The sequence below is a fragment of the Microtus pennsylvanicus genome, chromosome 11 (assembly GCF_037038515.1).
Source record: "Microtus pennsylvanicus isolate mMicPen1 chromosome 11, mMicPen1.hap1, whole genome shotgun sequence".
NCBI lineage: Eukaryota > Metazoa > Chordata > Mammalia > Rodentia > Cricetidae > Microtus > Microtus pennsylvanicus.
Genome location: NC_134589.1, coordinates 50,845,114 through 50,867,839, shown reverse-complemented (window position 1 = coordinate 50,867,839; position 22,726 = coordinate 50,845,114). Strand labels below are relative to the sequence as shown.

General features: G+C 40.8%; 1 protein-coding gene across 2 annotated transcripts in view; it reads left to right on the top strand.

The window, feature by feature from the left end:
- Rabep1 (rabaptin, RAB GTPase binding effector protein 1) overlaps positions 1-22,726 on the top strand; it is an 89,674-nt gene that overhangs the window by 58,052 nt on the left and 8,896 nt on the right. For both annotated transcript variants that reach the window (XM_075991836.1, XM_075991838.1), the window contains 5 exons: positions 2,938-3,405; positions 5,361-5,465; positions 7,368-7,484; positions 10,826-10,924; positions 19,911-20,051. In XM_075991836.1, coding sequence (XP_075847951.1) covers positions 2,938-3,405; positions 5,361-5,465; positions 7,368-7,484; positions 10,826-10,924; positions 19,911-20,051 — 930 coding nt within the window. The remainder of the gene's footprint in view (positions 1-2,937; positions 3,406-5,360; positions 5,466-7,367; positions 7,485-10,825; positions 10,925-19,910; positions 20,052-22,726) is intronic.

The window sequence follows — 22,726 nt, the reverse complement described above, 5'->3', positions numbered from 1 at the left end:
TTTATTTCTGTACTAGTCAGTTACCGTGTATATTAGTGAGGGTATTGATTGTTGTAATTAAACACCACAACCAAAAGCAGTTTGGAGAGGAAAGTGTTTTAGTTTACAATTCTCAGGTCACTCTCCATCAGGAACTCAGGGCAGGAACTAGGAGTCAGAAACTCATGCAGAGACCATAGAAAAGTGCAGCTGCTGGCTTGCACCCCAGGACCACCTGCCCAGGGTTGACACAGCCCACAGTGGATTGGGCTATTGCACAAATCAGTTAATCCATAAAATGTCCCACAAGCTTGCCACAGGCGGGTGCTCTGGTGGGAGTATTTTTTCTTTGTTTGAATTGAGGGTCCATCTTCCCAAGTGGCTCTGGCCTGTGTCAGCCGGAAGAAAACTAACCAGGACACTTTGTCTACGTGAAATGTATATAGGTGATAATTTGGTAATATGGCAACTTTGTTTTTAGTTGCTCTTGCAACATTATAGCACTATTTGAAAACACACTCAAGTTTCATTCACCACTTAAAATGACCAGAATCTCATTTCCAAGATGTCATACATTAGAATAGGTCCTTAAATGAAAAGGTTTTTGTTTTGTTTTGAAGCAGAATTGGAGGTTTATTAAAGATTATTATTATTATTTTGTTTTTTTGAGATATTATTAGGGTTTCTTCATAGTTTTGGAGCCTATCCGGAACTAGCCTAACTCTTGTAGACCAGGCTGGCCTCAAACTCACAGAGATCCGCCTATCTCTGCCTTCCGAGTGCTGGGATTAAAGGAATGCGCCTCCACCACCCAGCCAGACCACTCTTGTATGCAAAACCACCACTGGCTATCATAACCTACATCACTGAGTAGAAATTCTTTACATAGACTATTGAAACCATTCGCAAGAAGAATTTTCTTTCTAATTTTAATTTTTAAAATTGGGTGTCTATGCACACATGTGTTTGTATGTGGGTTTATACATGTGTTCGGGTACCTACAGAGTCTAGAAGAGGTCATCACAGCCTCTGGAGCTAATGTTTAAAGTGGTTATGATCTGTCTGACATGGACTCTGGGAACCAAACTCAGGTCCTCTGCAAGAGCAGCAAGTGTTTTTAATCACTGGGCTACCTTTTTAGCCCCAAGAAGGGTTTTCTTTAAAACAAGCAAGCAAGCTACAAACATATTTATTTTAGTATATGTAGTGGGTGGGGTGGGGAACACTCAGCTTGCATGTTGAGGTCAGGACTGTTTCTTCTTCTCATCTCGTGGAACCGGGCTGTCAAACTTAGGTCTTTGGACTAAGTGCCTTTACCTACTGGTCTATCTATTTCTCTGGGCCAGAAAGAGTCTCCTAATAGCCATATTAGTCATTCTCTTGTGCCAAACTGCCCATCTCATATGTTGGTTCCTTCATCTGGAGTGCTTGCCTTCTGGTGTCTGACTATTAAAATTCTCTTGCTCATCCTTCATAGCTCATGCTGATGCTTCCTTTTTAATGAAGGAGGTACTTCTTGACCTAGTGCCTTTGGAATCAAAATTAAAGACCCTTTTTTCCAGTTGAATGGCCCTTCTTGCTTTACTCTTCGTTCTGTGTCTGGTTACCTCACTCAAAATAATGTTTTCTAGCTCCATCCATTTTCCTGCAAAATTCAAGCTGTCGTTATTTTTTTCTGCTGTGTAGTACTCCATTGTGTAAATGTACCACATTTTCCTTATCCATCTTGGTCAAGGGGCATTTAGGTTGTTTCCAGGTTCTGGCTATGACAAACAAAGCTGCTTTGAGCATAGTTGAGCACATGTCCTTGTGGCATGATTGAGCATCCTTTGGATATATACCCAAAAGTGGTATTACTGGGTCTTGAGGAAGGTTGTTTCCAAATTTTCTGAGAAATCGCCTCACTGACATCCAAAGGGGTTGTACCAGCTTGCATTCCCACCAGCAATGCAGAAGTGTTCCCTTTTCCCTACAACCTCTCCAGCATAAGTTGTCTTCAGTGTTTTTGATCTTGGCCATTCTTACAGGTGTAAGATGGAATCTCAGAGTTGTTTTGATTTGCATTTCTCTGATGACTAAGGATGTTGAACATTTCCTTAAGTGTCATTCAGCCATTTTAGATTCTTCTGTTGAGAGTTCTCTGTTTAGGTCTGTACTCCATTTTTTTTTATTGGATTATGTGTTCTTTTAGTGTCCAGTTTCTTGAGTTCTTTGTATATTTTGGAGATCAGACCTCTGTCTGATGTGGGGTTAGTGAAGATCTTTTCCCATTCTGTAGGCTGTCGTTTTGTCTTGTTGACCATGTCCTTTGCTTTACAGCCTTTCAGTTTCAGGAGGTCCCATTTATTAATTGTTTATCTGTGTCTGTGCTGCTTGGGTTCTATTTAGGAAGTGGTTCCCTGTGCCAATGCGTTCAAGTGTACTTCCCACTTTCTCTTCTATAAGGTTCAGTGTGGCTGACTTTATGTTAAGGTCTTTGATCTATTTGGACTTGAGTTTTGTGCATGGTGATAGATATGGGTCTATTTTCATTCTTCTACATTTGATATTCAGTTATGCCAGCACCACTTATTAAATATGCTTTCTTTTTTTCATTTGATATTTTTTGCTTCTTTATTAAAGATCAGGTGTTCGAAGATGTGTGGATTGATATCCGGGTCTTCTGTTCGGTTCCGTTGGTCCTCCTGTCTGTTCTTATGCCAATACTAGGCTGTTTTAGTACTGGAAACTACATCTTAAAATTAGGAGTTGTATTTTGTTCACACATCTAACCTGTGCCTTATTTGTGCCCAACATACAGAAGACATTTATTTGATAAATGGTTGTTCAGTGATTATGTAAGGCAACAAAATGATTATTATGTTATGTGTGGCAAAATATATATAGTATGTGATAGCTTTTTTTCTTTTGGGGTTCAAAGAATTATCTAAGTTGACAATACGTGTTTTTGTATTTCAGGAGCATTTAGACAGCACCCATGGGTCAGTCCATTCCTTAGATGCAGACTTGCTGTTACCATCTGGAGATCCATTCAGTAAATCGGACAATGACATGTTTAAAGATGGACTCCGGAGAGCTCAGTCTACAGACAGCTTGGGAACTTCAAGCTCATTGCAATCAAAAGCATTAGGCTATAACTACAAAGCAAAGTCTGCTGGAAACTTGGATGAGTCGGATTTTGGACCACTGGTTGGAGCAGATTCTGTGTCTGAGAACTTTGATACTGTGTCCCTTGGGTCACTGCAGATGCCAAGTGGATTTATGTTAACCAAAGATCAAGAAAGAGCAATTAAGGCAATGACACCTGAACAGGAGGAGACAGCATCCCTCCTCTCCAGCGTCACCCAAGGTATGGAGAGTGCATATGTATCTCCCAGTGGTTACCGCTTAGTGAGCGAGACCGAGTGGAATCTCCTGCAGAAAGAGGTGAGTTTTTCTGACTTTGTTTCTTTTGTTCTCTTTTTGTTTTGAGACAGTTTCATGTAGCCCAAACTAGCCTCCAGTTTTATTTTTATTTTTTTGGTTTTTTCGAGACAGGGTTTCTCTGTGGTTTTGGAGCCTGTCCTAGAACTAGCTCTTGTAGACCAGGCTGGTCTCGAACTCACGGAGATCCGCCTGCCTCTGCCTCCCAAGTGCTGGGATTAAAGGCATGCTCCACCACCGCCCAGCTAGCCTCCAGTTTATTATACAGTGACGATGACCTTGAAATTCAGAGGTGACTCTTGATCTTCCTCCTGCATCTCTCCAGTGCTGGGATTATAGGTGTGTGCCACCAAAGCTTGCTCTCTCTGGCACTCTGAGGGGTTAGGTAACCTTGGTATTCAATATTGTGTAGATAGTTCATGGAGTCAGTGCAGGCTTGCGCTACTAGCAAGTATGAGTTAGCATATACCCAGCCTTTGTCAAAGCTGCTTTGTGTCTTCTATATTGACAGTCACAGAAAGCTGACTAGCCAGTGATGTTAACAAGCATCATCATTAGAACAGCCTAAATTTGGGCTTTTGGTTTACTGAAGCTAAGCATATGCCATGATTCACTTACTCATTTTTCCTTTAGTTCTAAAGTGCAAAAGTGGTTGAGCACCTGATACAGAGAATGGGTTTAAGGACGGTTGGGAAACCTGGGTGGGAAAAAAAGGCAGCCTTGATGAAGGGTGATTTTCCTTAAAATATTTCCAAACTTAGAATATGAGGTGTTAAGAATGTAAATTGTGGGGGCTGGAGAGATGGCTCAGAGGTTAAGAGCATTGCCTGCTCTTCCAAAGGTCCTGAGTTCAATTCCCAGCAACCACATGGTGGCTCACAGCCATCTGTAATGGGGTCTGGTGCCCTCTTCTGACCTGCAGGCATACACACAGACAGAATATTGTATACATAATAAATAAATATTTTTTAAAAAAAGAATGTAAATTGTGCCGGGCAGGTGGTGGCACACACCTTTAATGCCAGCACTCGAGAGGCAGGAGGCTGGAGGATCTCTTTGATTTCAAGGCCAGCCTGGTCTACAGAGCAAGTTCCAGGATAGCCATAGCTACACAGAGAAACCCTGTCTTGGAGGGAAAAAGATGTAAGTTGTATTTGAAAGTGCTCTGCAGCCGGGCGATGGTGGCACACGCCTTTATTCCCAGCACTCGGGAGGCAGAGGCAGGCGGATCTCTGAGTTCGAGGCCAGCCTGGTCTACAGAGCTAGTTCCAGGACAGGCTCCAAAGCCACAGAGAAACCCTGTCTTGAACCCCCCCCCCCAAAAAAAGAGAAAGAAAATGCTTTGCAGACTTCCAAGCCTTTTTACAAACCTCATCTCTTTGACCTTTATGATTATAATGAGGCAATCATGTTATAAGTGTCCCCAATTAAAATGAAGAAACTGGCTCAGAAAGATCAAGTAAAACTTGGGTTAGAATCTAAGTTTCCGACATTAGTCCTTTCCCTTACTCAGTGAGTAAGTGGAGCAGCCTGCTAAACCTCAGTAAACTGTTGTCCTTTGAACAGGACCTATAAAGAGCCTGCTGCTGGTGCCTTACCTAGTGAGTCACTGGGCTGGTGATGGGGGGTGAATTGGCACTGCCTTTCTTTCCTTCTTCCCATTGGTTAGACAGCACTGGGTGCATGGGTAGCACCTTTGCTTGTTTTGTGTGTTCTTCAAATCTGGTGTCTTGTGGCCCTTGGTGCTATGTTGTTTCCCTTGTTTTCCTACCATACTTGTACTGGAGGTTATGACTTGGATATGACTCTGTATTATAATTTCTTCCTCTAAATCTCTGAAGTGTTTGCTCTGTGCTGTTCACTGAGGAACATTGGTAAGAGTGTGCATTTGTTCCTTGAGTATGAGACATAGAATGTTTTTGTTCTTCCTGATAAGTGGTAATTTTGGTGCCCTTCAGGTACATAATGCTGGAAATAAGCTTGGTAGACGTTGTGATATGTGTTCCAATTATGAAAAACAGTTACAAGGAATTCAGATTCAGGAAGCTGAAACAAGAGACCAGGTGAGTTTCATTAGAGGCACAGAGTTGTCTTTTTTCCCCCCTTTTCCTATCTGGTTTATGAAGTGTATCTATTTGGTTATGGAATAATCTAGCACAAAGTGAAAGCCCAATAGGACTCTGGATATCCCGGCTTCATTAGCATGCCAACACCGTATCAGCCAACTCAACTAACTTTGTTAGCTCTAAGATGCAAACAGCACCTTAGCTCTTTCCTCTGCACCCTGTTGCCCAGAGCACAAACACCTAAACTTGATGCTGGCCTGATCTCACCCTCACAGTGTAAGGTACAGAGATTAGGAAGGTAAGATTTATTGTGGTCTCTAGATGTCATGGTGACCAGAATTTGGACTCTTTGCTTACTCCCTATTTGTTGTAATTTGTTGACTTCATTAATGATAATTCATAGGGCATAGATGTTAAGCTTCCACAGGACTTCTGACTTTGAGGGTAAAGTTCTTTTCCAAATACAGAATAGAATAGTACGACATTGATAACACTTAGGAAACAATATAGAATTTAACAAGAGTAGGCCTTGTGAAAGCATGTCAGGAAAAGATAATATTTTTCTGTGGTTGTTATGAAGATCATTTATTGCCCTTGCCATGAGACCTTGAAGGAGGTTAGAATGATAATCTCATTTTTCAAATGTCACTGGTATTCAGTTCATCTGTAGTCTTTTTTTTTTTAACTGATAGTTTACTTGTGAATTTTCAAGCTACTTATAAAACTAAGATACTATATTGGCCTCTGCTAGCCTGATGTGGAAAAGGGCTGTCTCCGATTCCTTAGTTATTTCTGTAGACTTCTGTTGATGTTTCTTGCGTGTCTGGTGTTTTGCTGGATCCTAGTAATTCAGATAGAACTAAAAGATAAAGGGTTTGGCCCTAAGGAACTTTCAGCATTACAAACTAAAATACAAGTTCAATCTAGTTCATTCCTAAAGATGAATATCTAGACTAGAGGATGATGTGCAGCTTAGCTGTAGGCTTGGGAAAGGCAGCCTTTGTGCTGTTTGCTTTAGAGCCTGCTTTCAAATTAGGAGAAGAAACTAGGGGAGGAGAAAGTATATTCAAGGGGGAGAAGTATACAGAGTCATGAGAGAGAACATGTTCCAGGACACGTCACTGGTATGGGAGTTTATAAGCTAGTGGGAGAAGGAGCTGCAAAGAAGGCCAGGGGAGACCAGTGAGGAGAGGGGATTGAGTTTAAGCCTAGCAACTTTGGAGGCATTATTGTTTTCAAGTAGGAAAATTGTTGTAACTTCACTTTTATAAAATTTATAGGGTTCATGAGACTTGAAGATCAGAGGCAGGGGATAAAGTAGACAGAGAGGCCATTTCTAGATCCTAGAGGGCCTAGCAGAAAAGAGGTTTTCAAATGAGATTATGTATGGGAAAAAGCTGTTGCTAACTGTAGAGCATAGTGTAGCTCTTGAGGTCATTCGTTTCTTTCTGAATTGACAAGTGTATGACACTTCTCAAAAAGATTTTGGAGTTATTTATTTTTAATTTAGAAAAAGTTGTGGCTGTGGGTGTAGCACAGCAGTAGAGCCATTACCTAGAGTGCATGAGGCCCTGGAATTAACTCCTAGTGCCTCTGTAAAAAAAAAAAAAGAAAGAAAGAAAGAAAGAAAGAAAGAAAGAAAGAAAGAAAGAAAGAAAGAAAGAAAGAAAAAACAGCAGGGATGGAGAGATGGCTCAGAGGTTAAGAGCACTGGCTGCTTTTCCAGAGGTCCTGAGTTCAATTCCCAGCAACCACATGATGGCTCACAGCCATCTGTAATGAGATCTGGTGCCCTCTTCTGGTGTGCAGGTATACATGCAGGCAGAACACTCTACATAATAAATAAGTATTTTAAAAATCTCAACTGCTTCCTTCTTGTTGACTTTTTAAAATATATAGGTGAAAAAGCTGCAAGTCATGCTAAGGCAAGCCAATGACCAGCTAGAGAAGACAATGAAAGAGAAACAGGAGCTAGAGGACTTTATCAAACAGAGCACTGAGGACTCAAGCCACCAGGTGAGTGATGCATGAGAGATAACTAGCTTGTTATAAAATTTAAAAATTCAAAAAGTATAGTTATTTTATTTCTTTTGCTTTGAAGATTTGGTGGTTTTATTTTCTCTTGATAAAAAGTGTTTACTGATCTGTCTGTTTTTTAAAAAAGGATTTACTTATATTTTAAATGTGTATGAGTGTTTTGCCTGCATGTATGCATGTCTACCACATGCATGCGTGATCCCCTGGAAGGTCAGAAGAAGGGGTCAGATCCCCTGGAATTGGAGTTACATGGATAACTGTGAGCACAGTGTGGGTACTGGGAATCAAACTCAGGTCCTCTGCAAGAGCAGCATGTTTCTTAACTGCGGAGCCATTTCTACAGCATCTTGTTATCTATTATTCAGGGTTTTTCTTTTGAAATAATCAGTTAATGTGTTTAATGCATTTCTAAGGGATTTGAGGGCTCCAACATTTCTTTTTTGTGTTTCCTTTGTTTTCCTCGGTGCACAAGAACCTCACTGACAAGAAGCCAGGACTTGCTGGCTGGGACAGTAGCTCAGTTGGTACAGTGCTTGTCTAGTATTTATTAAACATTGACTTTGGTCCATAGCACTTTATAAACTAGGGGGTGATGGTACGTACCTCTTATCTCATCACTTGGGAGGTAGGGGCAAGAAGGTTAGAAGTTCAAGGCCATCCTTAGTTATGGAATTGGAGGCTAGTCTGGCTGTTTGAGACCTTGTCTCAAAAACTAAAACAAGGGCTGGCAAGATTGCTCAGTGAGTAAAGGTGTTTGCCACTGAGCTTGAGTTCAGTCCTGGTTCCACCACTACCTGCTCTCCTCCTCTATTACAATTATTATAATTTTTGCATTATTGAGACAGGGTCTCTCTACATGGCCCTGGCTGTACTGGAACTCATTCTATAGACCAGGGTGGCCTTGAACTCACAGAAATCAACTCCACAGTGCTGAGATTAAAGGCATGCTTCGCCACGCCTGGCAAAAATTGTATCTAACTACACCACTATTTATCAGAACAGCATTTGAGAGATGCCTAGGTGTGTCTAGTTGTTGACAATGGGGAATTTTCTGTGAAGATTCTTACATGTCTGTTGGTGGATACATGGACAGACTTCTCTTGGCACAGGGAGACATGGTGAGAGAGACTGGGAGGCGGTCTCATTGGCTTACCCTTCAGCTCTTCTAGCTGTCTTCCCCGGCCATTAGTTGTTCAAATATTTATGTGTAGTTAGACTTCTGTACTTCTCTATGCCTTTTTTAATTTTATTTTTTTTAAAAATACTTTTTCTTTATTCTTGAGACTTTCATAAATGTATTTTCCATATTTTGTCTTTTGTTTCTTCAAGTCCATCTTTTAGTTCAGTTATTTTTCTTTAAATGTTTACTTCTCTGTAAAGCTACCCATTGCTTAGGTAATTGATCTTTTCCATTTATTATTTAATATTGGCTATTATTTATTATCCCTAGTTCTCTGATAATTCCACATCTTGTCATTTAAGCCTTTGAATAAGGCGTTTCAGTAGCTAATAGCTCATGTATCTGTACCACTGAAGACCTGTATCTATTGTCTGGTTTCTTACAAAGCCATTCCCTTGTGTATTTGTGTTAGATGCTGTATATTCTATAAAAATGAGTAATGAGGGGCTAGAGAGATGCCTCAGCAGTTAAGAGCACTGGGTTATCTTCTAGAGATTCTGAGTTCAATTCCCAGCAACCACATGCTGGCTCACAACCAGCTGAAATGAGATCTGGTGTCTTCTTCTGTCTTGTAGATAGAACACTGTATACATAATAAATAAATAAATAAATCTAAAAAATGAATAATGAATGGACTGGGGCTGGGGATGTAGCTCAGTGGGTAGAGTGCTTGCCTAGCATGCACGAGGGAGGCCCTTGGCTCATTTCTCTTACTACAGGTGTGGTGGTATAGCCTTCTAATACCAGTACTTGGGTGGTTGAGACAAAGCTGAAAGTTCAAGGGCATTTACTTATGAGAGGCAGGTAACTAGTGATACTCACGGTCCTGCATCATTTTATGCAGTTACAGAAACTGAGATTGCATAAAGTTTTGAAGGTTAGATTATTTTAAAGTGTTCATTTTCCTAAGAATATGGTCCTTGTGGATCTAGTTTACCAGGTGTTCTCTTGGTGCATCCCGATTTCTTTCTTTTGCCGTCCTCGTTGGCTCTCAGATGCCCCGCTCTGCTGTGTCACAGCTACTGTAGAATTGGTACTTTTAGAGCGTTGTTTCAGACACCATGCCCCATACTCTGTATCAGTTGTCCAGTGTCTTCAAAGAGATGCAGTTTTGGGTCGGAGAAATGGCTCCGGAAGTTAAGAGCACAGACTGCTCATGTAGAAGTCCTAAATTCAGTTCTCAGCATCCATGTCTGGCCACCGACAGTGGCCTCTAACCTCAGCTCTAGAGATCCGATGCGCTCTTCTGGCTTTTGAAGATAGTGCACTCACATGCCCAAGTCCAAACTCAGACATACACATACACATAATTAAAAATACAACTAAAATCTTTTGAAAAGATACATTTTATATTTTTATACAGCGTAATTGTCAGTAGTTTTGTTCACATCACTCTATATGTCATTATTAGAAACAAAATTCTTTTTTTGCTTTTTTTCGTTGTTGTTTGTTTTTAATGTCTAGACAAAATTATTTCTATTAGTTTTTGTGTGTGAATGATCAGTTTTAATAATGCCCTTCCCCAGGAATATTAACATTAATTCAGAACAGTTCAGAGTTAAGTGTTATTAATCACTCTTTAGTACCTACCTTAGAAGATCATAACCAACTCAAAAAAGATTCCTTCATCCTTTCAAGGTGTGCTGCTCTTTTCTTTCTCACCTTCCTTCATTTTAAAGATTACATTTATTTACGTGTGCACACACACGTGCCATACATGTATATATGTATGGCCATGGCCTTGTGTGCTGATCACAGGACAGCTTGCAGGAGTCGACTCTTTTTTCCCCCATTGCTTCCCCTTTGCTTAAGCCCCAGGCTTCTAGGGTTGTTTTTTTTTTTTTGTATGTTTGTTTGTTTTTTTTTTTTAACTTCTTAAAAATACATTCTTACCTAGGTCCTGTGGGTTCTCATCATTCCCAGAACCAATTGCTATTGTTTGTTGGTGTGAGTCGGCATGTGACTTAAGCTTCCCTAATGCCTTGGGGTACCCAGAAGTCTTGCCATATAGCAAGGGCACACATTAGTTGAGTGAAAAATGAGTGGTTCCCCTGGATTTTCTGTGGAGTAATGGGACTCAGGGCAGCTTCATATAGTGAATTTGTAACTGTTTGTTTTCATGTGTGCATCTTCTGTTCAGATATCTGCACTTGTCATAAGAGCTCAAGCCTCCGAGGGCTTACTTGAAGAGTTACAACAGAGCTTTTCTCAAGCAAAGAGGGATGTTCAGGAACAGATGGTAAGTCAGTGTTTGAAATACATGTCATATGCTGTCCTTATTCCTGCTTTTTCTTTCTCAAAATTATCTTTAATATGACTATTGCCTTGCTCAAAGTAGCTACGGTTATATACTCCAGGGCCTACAGAACATTTGTAATGCTAAAATAGTGTACAGACATCATTCCTTCTAAGCAGAGCTCATCCTATTCCATTTCATCTTTACCTTTCCTGACTCAGAAACCTAACCAGAGTAAACTGTGGTAGACCAGTATTTAACTTTCAGTTTAAAATGCAAGCTAAGAGGATAGAGATAATTGTCATCTTCAGCTCACACAGCTTTTTTTTTTTTGAATACTTGTGTGTTTTTCCTGGGCAGTTTATTTATTTAGAATAACCTTATTAATTTCCCAGAATTTATATATTTGTTGTAGCTCTGGAGATCTTTCAGGAGGTCATTAGATATGAGGGATGGAAGCAGAACTTGATGAGCAGCGGCCACCAGAAACCTTGTATAGCTCTGAGGCTTGGGTCTCCTTTCCTGCTAGGCTGGCTGTATCAGATGACTCTCTATCTAATGGTGGGGGCAGAGTTGTTCTTTCTGGATACTACAGAGCTTTCATTTATCAAGTGCTTTCACAGGGACCACAGTTCTAAATATCAGAAGATTACAGGTGGGATGGTTGTATTTGTTTTTGATTGACATTCAACCAGTGCCTGAATGGCAACTCAGCCAGTCCTTGGACCCTATATCTGGTCCATGGGAATCCTCAGATCTTAATTATGGATGGGAAGTTTACATTGTTTATTTAAGTAGAGAAGACAAAATCATAGTTGTTAAATTCTGAAAAAGCTTCATGGAGTTGTTTCTCACATCTTTTTTCTTCTTTTTATCTTTTATAGCCCATTTGCCTCTGTGGAAGTTGATTCCATTAAAAATAGTGTGTATAGGTGACATTGGAGAATTGATGGGATTCAGACTGAAACTTTTTGAGCATTTAATTTTCTCAAAATTATCATGAATGATTCTTATGTTGTGAAAGAGGAACCTAGTGTCTTAGGCTCCTACAGAGTGACTGTGATAGGGCTTGGGCACCTTAGCATTTCCCCCTTTGCGTTTTTAGAAGCTTCACGCTTGCAGGAAGTTGTGGAGTTAACTTTTGAAAGACTGCCATTTCAGCTGAGAGAGCTTGCTATATAGGCCTGACATCTGACCCACAGTGGAAAGAGAGAACCTACTCCAGATGTTGTCCTCTGATCTCCATACACATGCCATAGCATGTCTATGTACATTCACATCATACATACCACAGTATTGCTTCAGTTCAGCAGTTGCTGAACTTTTGCTGCATTAGTCTCTTTCTGTCTCACTTTGCATGTAGGTATATTTTGTGCATGTTGTATGTGTAGATGGAAGTTTTTGTCCCGCCTGGTCCCACAGCCATTCAGTCCCAAAGAAAATCACAGAGGCTTATATTAATTATAATCTGTTTGGCCTCTTAATTCAGCCTTATTATTAGCTAACTCTTACAACTTAAATTAACTCATAATTTTTGTCTGTGTTTAGCCACGTGGCTTGGTACCTTACTCAGTAAGGCATTCTTATCTTCCATCTTCTGTGTCTGGCTGACAACTGGATCTGTCTGCCTTTCCTCTTCCCAGAATTCTCTTAGCCTGGTCACCCAGCTTTTACTTCCTTCTGGCTATTAGCCAGTCAGCATTTTATTAAACTAATACGAGTGACCAATCTTTGCAGGGTACAAGAGCTTTATTCCACAACATACATGTCTGATTTGTGATAGACTCTTGGAAACTGAAGTGTAGATACTGTGATGTTCCCAAGCTTGTGTTTCCTAGGAGTGAAGGTGTTCTCTGTGACTAGAATATTCTTTTTACATCCTTTGATTAACCAGTTGTCCCCCAAAAATTTTTAAAAGATTTTTATTTATTTATTATGTATACGGTGTTATGCCTTCATGTATCCCTGCAGGCTAGAAGAGGGCACCAGATCTCATTATGGATGCTTGTGAACCACCATGTAGTTGCTGGGAATTGAACTCAGGATCTCTGGAAGAGCAGCCAGTGCTCTTAACTGCTGAGCCAACTCTCCTGCCCCAATAATTATAATTTTTAACTTTCATTTTGAAACCCAAGAACCAATCAGAAATCATATATTACATTTTTTTGGTCATTTTAGTCTTTTTTAAATTAACATAGTACAATACCCCATCTCTTAAAAATGCCATTAATGCCAGGCAGTGGTGGCGCACGCCTTTGATCCCAGCACTTGGGAGGCAGAGGCAGGCAGTTCTTTGTGAGTTTGAGGCCAACCTGGTCTATAAGAGCTAGTTCCAGGACAGGCTCCAAAGCTACAGAGAAACCCTGTCTCGAAAAACCAAAAAAAAAAAAATTACATTTCTGAATGGTTTAACGTGGTTGTTTTACTCAGAATGCTTTAGGTTAATGTTCTGTAGAATGTATCTGATTGTCTCCTCATGATTTAGTGGAGGTCAGAATTTTGACAGGAATACTGTACAGATGGAATTCTTTAGTGGTCAGGTCCTATCACAACAATGATGGATGTTCCAATATTGGTGATTACTTGGTGAAGTTAGCGACACAATAGTTCCAGAACGTAAATATTGCCATTAGCAGCGAACTCACTAAGTAGGCTCACTGTTTTTTTGTGGTTGTTTCTGGCCTTAGAATACATCCAGATAGGGAGTATCCTAAGGTGCATGGGACCTAAGAAGTATTCGAGTTCAGCTTTGTGATTATGTCACTATCTACTATCTAGGGGTCTTGATCAGGTTAAAGAATTAAAAGGCAGGAAAGAATAATCTTGATCTCTGCAGATGACAGCCAGAAAATTTTCAAACAGTCCTAAGTAAAAAAGAAATTAAGACACACGTTCTTTTCTTTTCTTTCTTCCATATGCAGAAGGTAACAGGATGGTAATATTTAGTTCCTAAGTGGATTTGTTACTAGATTTAGGGTCAGAACCTAAGTCCTAGCAGCCCCAACAGGTGAAGTTTGGCCAGCCATTCTCAATAGTTCAATTAAAGACATAGTTAACATTGAAAAGTTTGGGTTAGGAGGATGGCTCAATTGCTAAAATTTTTGCTGTACAGTTTAGATCCATAGTTACCCACATAAAGCTTGTGTGGTAGCAGGTATGCCTCTGTAACCATATTCAGGGGTGGGGAGTAATTGGCGTGTGCAGAGATTGTGCTGATCTCTGAAACTCACTGGCCAGCCAGCTTTAGGTTTAGTGAGAGACCCTGTCTTTGAAATTTAGGTAGAGAGGTTTGGGAAGATGACTCAGAGGTTAAGAACACTGGCTGCTCTTCCAGAGGTCCTGAGTTCAATTCCCAGCAACCATATGGTGGCTCACAACCATTTATATTGGGATTCGGTGCCCTGTTCTGGTATGTAGGCATACATGCCACAACACTGTATACATAATAAGTAAATAAATCTTAAAAAATAAAACCAAAGGGCTGGAGAGATGGCTCAGAGGTTAAGAGCATTGCCTGCTCTTCCAAAGGTCCTGAGTTCAATTCCCAGCAACCACATGGTGGCTCACAACCATCTGTAAAGGGGTCTGGTGCCCTCTTCTGGCCTGCAGGCATACACACAGACAGAATATTGTATACATAATAAATAAATAAATATTATTAAAAAAATGAGCCTGTTCATTATTTAAAAAAAAATAAAACCAAAAAAATTTTTTTAAAGAAGAAATTTAGGTAGAATTAAGGTAGAGAGTGTTTAAGGACACTTAATGTTGCCCTCTGAACTCTGCATACATGCGGCATATGCATGTGAATCATATACATTGTATACATAATAATAAAATTGCTTAAGACTCAGATACATTTGTTTGCATATACGCACACAGAGACAGGTCTCTACACATGATGTGGGATTCCCCTCTGTATGCTGTGAATATGTTTTATTACCATTGGTTAATGAATAAAGCTGTTTCAGCCAGTGGCTTAGCAGAGCAAAGCTAGGCGGGAAATCTGAACAGAGATATAGAGAGAAAGTAGGCAGAGTCAAGGAGATGCCATGTAGCTACTGAAGGACATTCTGGAACCTTACTGGTAGGCCACAACCTCATGGCAATACACAGAGTGATAGAAATTGTTAAAGAAGAACCTCTCCACTGACACAAAATAACTCCAATTAAACCAATTAGACCAAATCAAAAATGCCCACGTTTAATAAATGCCACGACCCTGGGTGGACTGGGACAGCATGGCTGGGAGAGAAGCCCACACAAACCCCAGAGACCACGTGTTCCTTTCTTTGGATAAGCCTAAATACCCTGTGGGAGTGGTCTTGACCCTTCCAGGGGAGGGGTCAGTGCTTGGCAGGCTGGGAGTTGGAGTCTAAGCGCTTGGCAGGCTGGGAATTGGAGTCCAGACCAGAGCAATTCCCAGGCTAGGGACTGGGGTGAAACTTCCAACTCAATATTACTGAAATGGCTTAATTTAAGATGTAAGAGCTAGCCAGAAATATGCCTGAGAGATCAGCCAAACAGTATGGTAATTAATACAGTTTCTGTGTGATTATTTGGGTCCGGGCAGCTGGGAAACAAAAGAGCAATCCCCTTTTACATATGCAGGCCACAGATTCTTCTCTTTACCAGGAGCAGCTTTTCTTTGGTCCTTTGCTGCTACTCTAATATGGCCACATTGAACGAACAAAGAGTTCAAGTGACACCTCCTCCCAAGCCCATCTCATGCTCCTAACAAGAGGGTTAAATTTAAACTGAAGGCAAGAGATGTGCACAGATAGCTAAGTCATTTCTTTAAAGTTGTGGGCTCACCTATCGTTGTCTCTTGCCTTACCATAAGGTGGTCTGACAAGTCAGAACTATGTGGAATCTGTTTCTGGATGAGCTCCTTCTGGATTAACCCATGGTGGTATGTTTCTTCCAGTATGAGGCTCCTAGAGAAATTCCATTTCCTTGGGGTGCAGTGTTCCATGAGTATGATAGCCAAAGGGGGAGGGCATGTGTGTGTTGGAGGAGGGAGCTTGTTGGTTCCTAGCCGCTTGGCTAGCTTAGACCTGAAATAATCACACAGAAATTGTATTATTTAAATCACTGCTTGGCCCATTCTCTCTAGCTTTTTATTGGCTAACTCTTATATTAATTTAACCCATTTCCATTAATCTGTGTATTGCCACAAGGCAATGGCTTACTGGGTAAAATTTCCAGTGTCTGTCTCTGGTGACTCCATGGCATCTCTCTGACCCCGTCTTCCTCCTCCATTCTATAGGCCAGTTCTTTATTCATTAACTTATAAAAGCAACACATAGACAGAAGGACCTCCCACACCATTTCCCCTTTTCTGTTTAAACAAAAAGGAAGGCTTTAACTTTAACATAGTAAAATTACATATAACAAAACATATCAAATAAGAGTTAGTTATAATATTTATATTTACTTTATCTTTTATCATAACTAAGGAAAACTATAATAATAACTATAAATTCTTCAACTCTATCAAAGACTCCAGAAGGATATAATATTACCTAAGTAAACAGGAGATGGATTGTAAGCAACTCCCAAAACTCTAGAATTGACAGAGATATCTCGCTGCCTTGACAGCCACCCAAAGTTCTTCTGTACCATTGGGGCATCCATCTTCAGTCTACAGCCCCATAGTATCCAGCAGACTTTTCCACGAAGCAGGAAATTTCAAAGACAGTTCCGCCTATATTAGCAGTCACTTTCTTCTGTGTCCTGCAGAATGTCTGGCAGACTCTTTCATGAAGCAGCAACCGTGAAAGACCATCTCACCCTTAGGCAAGTTCAGCAGTCATTTCTCTGCAGGTCCTGCATGTTCAGTTAAGCAGTCTAGGCAAGAGCAGTTGCTTGCCCAAATGGCTAGCAAACTCCATAAGGAGCCCTTTCGATGCCCATCTTCCTCTTGCAGTAGATTGGTGCTGCCAGGAGCAAATGTGTCTCATTGTCATGATAAGTCCTAAATTCTTAAAACATTTTAAATGCCATATTCTGAAGGTCTCTGAAAGATTTGAAAAATACCTATCTAATTGAAATATATCTCTATACATCTAGAAAATCTAACATGACTATAAGCTTGACTATTATAGATGAGTATCTATTAATTGATATTTCTTAATTATGTATTACATTTTTTAATGAGCTACACAAATACAGTACCTTAATCAAGATCAGAAATACATATAACAAAATTGACCTTAAATTTGTATCAATAAATCAAGATCCATATCGATGCACATTATTCGTATCTATATCATACTTCCCTTTAAATGTAAACAAACATAGACAATATATGGGAATATGGGCATAGTTTTTTCATATTGCTTCCTGGTGATTGTTGGGCATAGTAATTTTTGGGGGGTGTTCATGGCAACCTTCAGAGGGGTCTTGTTACATGAACAAACCTTACCAGTCTGGAAGCATTCCATATGTTCTCATCCTCTGTGGAAGCAAGAGAAGAGCCTCTTTTCCAAAGCAGCATATCCTTAGACCCAAATTTGGATGACATGATACCTTTATGATATACATGTTGGTTTAGCTTAGCAGCCCATACAATGAATACAATGAAATGTCTCTTTGTATTTAGGTCATTCACAGTCAAAAAATTCAAAAATAACACAATAATATACATAATCCAGATTCTCTATAAATTTTCCATCTTTACATGGCTTATTTTTTTTACTCCTTTTAATCTATGACTGTCTATATTCTGTCTCTTCATATACTTTACCTTTTTTAAAAAAATTATTTACTTCTTTTTATAACTGTCTATATTCTTTTTCTTCTCTTTCCCAAGCCTATGTACATTTATCCAATACTGTGACCTATTTAGAGGTCTTTTATGTCTGAATCTGTCCTACTGTGTATCTGTAATTCTTTACTGTCCAGGAGCACTTCTTAAAATGCTAAGCACTTCTTAAAACCTTAAGCTGCCTCATTGCTAGGGAAAATATGGTACTACCTGCTTGCTCTGCACAGTCCAGCATGGCAGAGCTGCTCGTTAACCCCAAGAGCCATGTACATTGCCCTGTCTCTAGGCACACAGCCGGTCCATGTCACCATTAAGCAAGTCTGCTCACAGACCCCACTCAATTGACCTGTAGCCGGACCTCCAGAAAGAGTCAGAGTTCGCGCTAGTCAGCACGGCCCAGAAAGTAGGCATTTCAAAACAGTGCAGCTTTTTTTTCTGCTGCTGAGTCATGAAAATCTCTTTTAAAGGAGCTACAGCAAGCCACCAGCAAACAGCAAGAAGCTGTGTTTAAGCCGGGCAGTGGTGGCGCATGCCTTTAATCCCAGCACTCGGGAGGCAGAGGCAGGCGGATCTCTGTGAGTTCGAGGCCAGCCTGGTCTACAAGAGCTAGTGCCAGGACAGGCTCCAAAGCTGCAGAGAAACCCTGTCTCAAAAAATTAAAAAAAAAAAAAAGCTGTGTTAAACTCTGTATTTTTGTGTCTAGAATTCCTTTTTAAGCAGTTTTCAAGTGGATTTTAGTTCACCCACATTGGGCGCCAATTTGTTGGAGGAGGGAGCTTGTTGGTTCCCAGTTGCCCAGCTATCTTAGACCTAAAATAATCACACAGAAACTGTATTATTTAAATCACTGTTTGGCCTATTATGTGTGCCATTGTAGAATGCGTGCTAGGCTAGGTACAGATTGAGGTGATCATAAGGTACAACCGAATAGCCTCAAGAAAGTAAAGGCAATAATGTATATCCGAAGTTTGTATATGGCCTGCTCATCACCCACCTTGGGAGATATTCTTTAACTCTTTTGCTAATCTCTTCCTCCTACTTATGTGTCCTTCATCTGTGTATTGTTCACTAAGCAGCTTCTCTTAGAGCACCATGTTGTAGTGAGGGCAGTTTTGGCTTTCACTAAACTTTTCTCTTCTACCACAAGCTTCTCCAGGGAAGATGTCTCTGGATTCCTAATGGACAGAGAAATGCCTACTTTCCAGTAGTGGGTGACAAATAAAGATGACCTGAGAAAGTGATCTGTTTGTGTGTATATACATTTGTAACAAATGACTGAATATTAAAAATCAACAGAAAACTGGGCATGGTGGCATATGCCTTTAATCTCGACCCTGGTAAAGCAGAGGCAGGTAGAGCTCTGAGTTCAAGACCAGCCTAGTTTATATTGTGAGTTCCAGGCCAATGAGGGCATGGACCCTCTGTGTTGGGTGGCGGTGAGGGAGTGGTGTAGAGGCTTGAGGCAGAATCTTATGTTGCTCAGGCTGACCTTTAATTTTCTATCCACCTGAGTCTTACTTGATCTCTGGATCCTATGCCTGGGCCTCCTGGGTGCTGGGACCATGGGCATCTTCAGAGAAACCCTAGATCCTTTTGAAGACATGTAGACTGAGGCTGCTCAGCTCTTCGGTTGCTCCTGGATGCTAATACTGTATGTGCAGTGGGTGTAAGGGAAGATGGAGGTACTGCCTTTTCCATTCTTCTGTGGAATACTTGTTCTGTGTGGTATAGATCTTGCTTGTGCCAGCCAATTCCACTGAGCTACAGAATCTGGTCCCACTGTGTTCTGGGAGACAAGAAGCTGAATGTTTTTGAATTGCTGGTAGGATCAGTATAGAATGAACTCCCATGCGTGTCTCATTGCCTGACTCTTGCTGAATTGATGGAAAGGCTACAAATAAAAAGAAAATGGGGTAGGCCTGCTGGAGTGTGAGATGACTCTGCAGGGGAAGACACTTAACTTTAATAAACATGGAACCCCAAAGAATGGTCTCCACAAAGTTGTCCTGATCCTCACACATACATGCTGTGCCGCACACATATCCGCAACAATAAATCTAAGTTATGAGCTGTGTGTATGTTTTTAGAAGCCTTACATAGTTTTATTATATACCACCCCATCCTCAAATACCATTTTATTTGGTCTTGTTTTTTCTGATGTGGTTGTTACTAAACTGGATTTACCTTCCTAGCTGTGATTAGCATCTGTTTCTGTTTTAGGCGGTGCTGATGCAGTCACGTGAACAGGTTTCGGAAGAGCTGGTGAGGTTACAGAAAGACAATGACAGCCTCCAGGGAAAGTATAGCTTGCATGTGTCATTACAGCTAGCAGAAGACTTCATTCTCCCAGATACTGTGGAGGTAATGTATTTGCACATCATCAAAAATACGCAAAAAGTTTACTTTTTAAAATGGTTGTAAATTTTTTTTTAAAAACTTTATTGATAAATTTCTTATGCCAAATACTTTCACTTTTAAAAATGTAGTTCATTCTGTAGCATAGTGATACATGAAACCACATCAGTCTGTTAAAGGGTCTCAAAAATTTATTTAAGTAAACACTCACTGATACAGAACAGATTAGATGCTGCTGTGATCCAGCTGCTGATCGAACTGCTCCTTCCTTTGGCCCTAACCACCTGAGCAAGCGAGCTAAAGTCATGAATGCAGACAAGACCACATACTAGGGCTCATAACCCCCAAAAGCCATTAGCTAAAGGGATCAAAATCCTACAACAGCATAGTGATAAGTAAACGTCAATTTTAAAATTTGTCTTTGAAGTATTGTCTGAGTATGTAGTACAGTTCTAGCCTCAAACTTGAGAGCCTACCACTGTCCTCCCCAGTGCTGGGATTGCAGTTGTGTGCTGCCACGCTCCCCCGCTTGAGAACATTGCCGTCACTGCATAAAGAAATCTCCGTTGGGGTTGGAAAGATGGTTCAGTGGTTAAGAACACTGGCTGTTCTTCAGAGAACCTGAGTTTGATTTGTCTGTATGTCCAGTTCTAGGCACCACTTCTGTGTGTACTGACATACGTGTAAGCAGAAATCCCGTACATATTAAAGAAGAAACCCCAGATCTACCAACCAACCAGACAAACAGAAATCTCTCCTTATACTTCAGGAATTGTTTCTATTCCCCTTATTCCCAATTCCTTTTCTTTATTGGGAAGTTTCCTTTTTCCTTTTTTTTTTATTTTTGTCTCAGGAGCCCTTGTATTTTTAAATGTGCAGTTAATCTCTTAGCCTGTCTAATTTCTAAGTCTGTTTTATCTGATAAAGACGGAGGAGAGTCACCTCCTGTGTCCTGGCTTTCCTCTGAAACAGCCTTCCTGTCAACTTGTGAGGGCACATTCTCCTCTCCTGCCTAGCTTGCCATTTCTGCTTCAGATACAGCTTTAAGTGACTCCCACTCTGCAGCAGCTGCGGAGCATTTGATACTAAATTACATAAAGACCAGCTATCTAATGGTACGGGCTCTCCTCAAAGCTCTTATCCACACATTCGGATTCAGTTAGTGTGAGAAGTTGCCTGAAGCCAGTGGCAGTGCCAAGTAATTAACAGCGTCTGTCCTTCACTTTCCCTCCGTCTCCTTTGAACAGGCATTTTAACAACTGCACAGACCGTTGTTCCTGAGATAGGAACTTTCCCCTGACCTGCCGATTCTGGAGCCTCCTTACACTGAGGGCGCTTGTCTTCCAGTTCTCAAAGTGGCAGGCTTCTCTGTCCTTAAGCCAATCCTTTGTCATTCTTCAACCCCACGTTGGGCACCAAAATGTCGCGGCACAGGTGTGGATTCATGTGGGTCCGCTAAAAGAAAGCTCAGAGATAATTGAGAATGAACTTAGCCTTTTGCGGCCGCAGAGCTCACCAACCTTGACGAGCTGAAGCAACCATGTATGGCTGCTGCTGCTGCTTCTCCTCCTCCTCCTCCTCCTCCTCCTCCTCCTCCTCCTCTTCCTCCTCCTCTTTTTTTTTTTAAATCTGGGCTGGTGAGAAGCCTTAGTTAGTAGGTAAGGGCTGCCTGCTGCCAAGACTGCCAGACAGAGTCCCTAGGACTCACATGTGCTGAAAGGAGAACGTCTCCTTATATGTGCCATAAGCCAGGGTCTGTACACTCATGTGTATAAACATAAAATAATGAGTGAAAATTGTTGTTTAAAATTATTTTAAAATTAAATATGAGTTGATATAGTGACTTGGCCTTTTAAATCCCAACACCTGGGAGGCTGGGGCAGGAGGACTGCTGTGTGTCTGAGGCACTAGTACTCCATAGGAAGGCCAGTCTGCACTACGCGTGAGACTGTCTCAAATAAAAAATTCAAGTGAAACATAAATTTATCTTTTATAAGTTTCTTGTAGTCTTGTCTTTCCCTAAATCCTATCGGAGTTACATTCTGTGTAGCTTTTCTCTGTGCACATGTAACGTCACTACAGTGGTTTTGTTGGGTTTCACTTTTAAAGACGCAGTTGTTGATCATCCCCCGTTACACAGGCTCGCCCAGGTCTGCGCTCTCAGGAATCTCTTGATCCTTTCCTAACTGGTAACTACTGATACAGAAGACTTGGGAGACTTGTGCCTTTGTCATGAACTTTGAATGATGTCACCACCACCTTCATCTCTGGTAAAACTTTCCTTTTTTGCTGGAAAGTTTCTGTGTTCTGTTCTCTAGAGAATTTTTATTCCTAGATTTAAAAGCTATCTAAGATGAACATGGTGGTGCTTTCCCAACACTCTAGAGACTTAAGGCAAGAGTTCATGAATCTGAAACTAGTCCAGGCCAGCTGGTGCAACATACACGAGCCCCATCCCCCGAATCTAGGTAAATGTAATTAATTAGGAAGCTATTTGGGAATGCCAATTTGGGTTTGCTTTAGGATATGATTACATTTCTAGAAGATTTAAAGTTTTGGGGAAAAAAGCCAGGTGTGGTGGCATATGCTTGTAATCCCAGCACTTGGAGGCAAAGACAGGTAGAGTTCTGTGAGTTGAGGCCAGCCTCTCTCAACAAAACACACCAGTGGGAAGCATATAA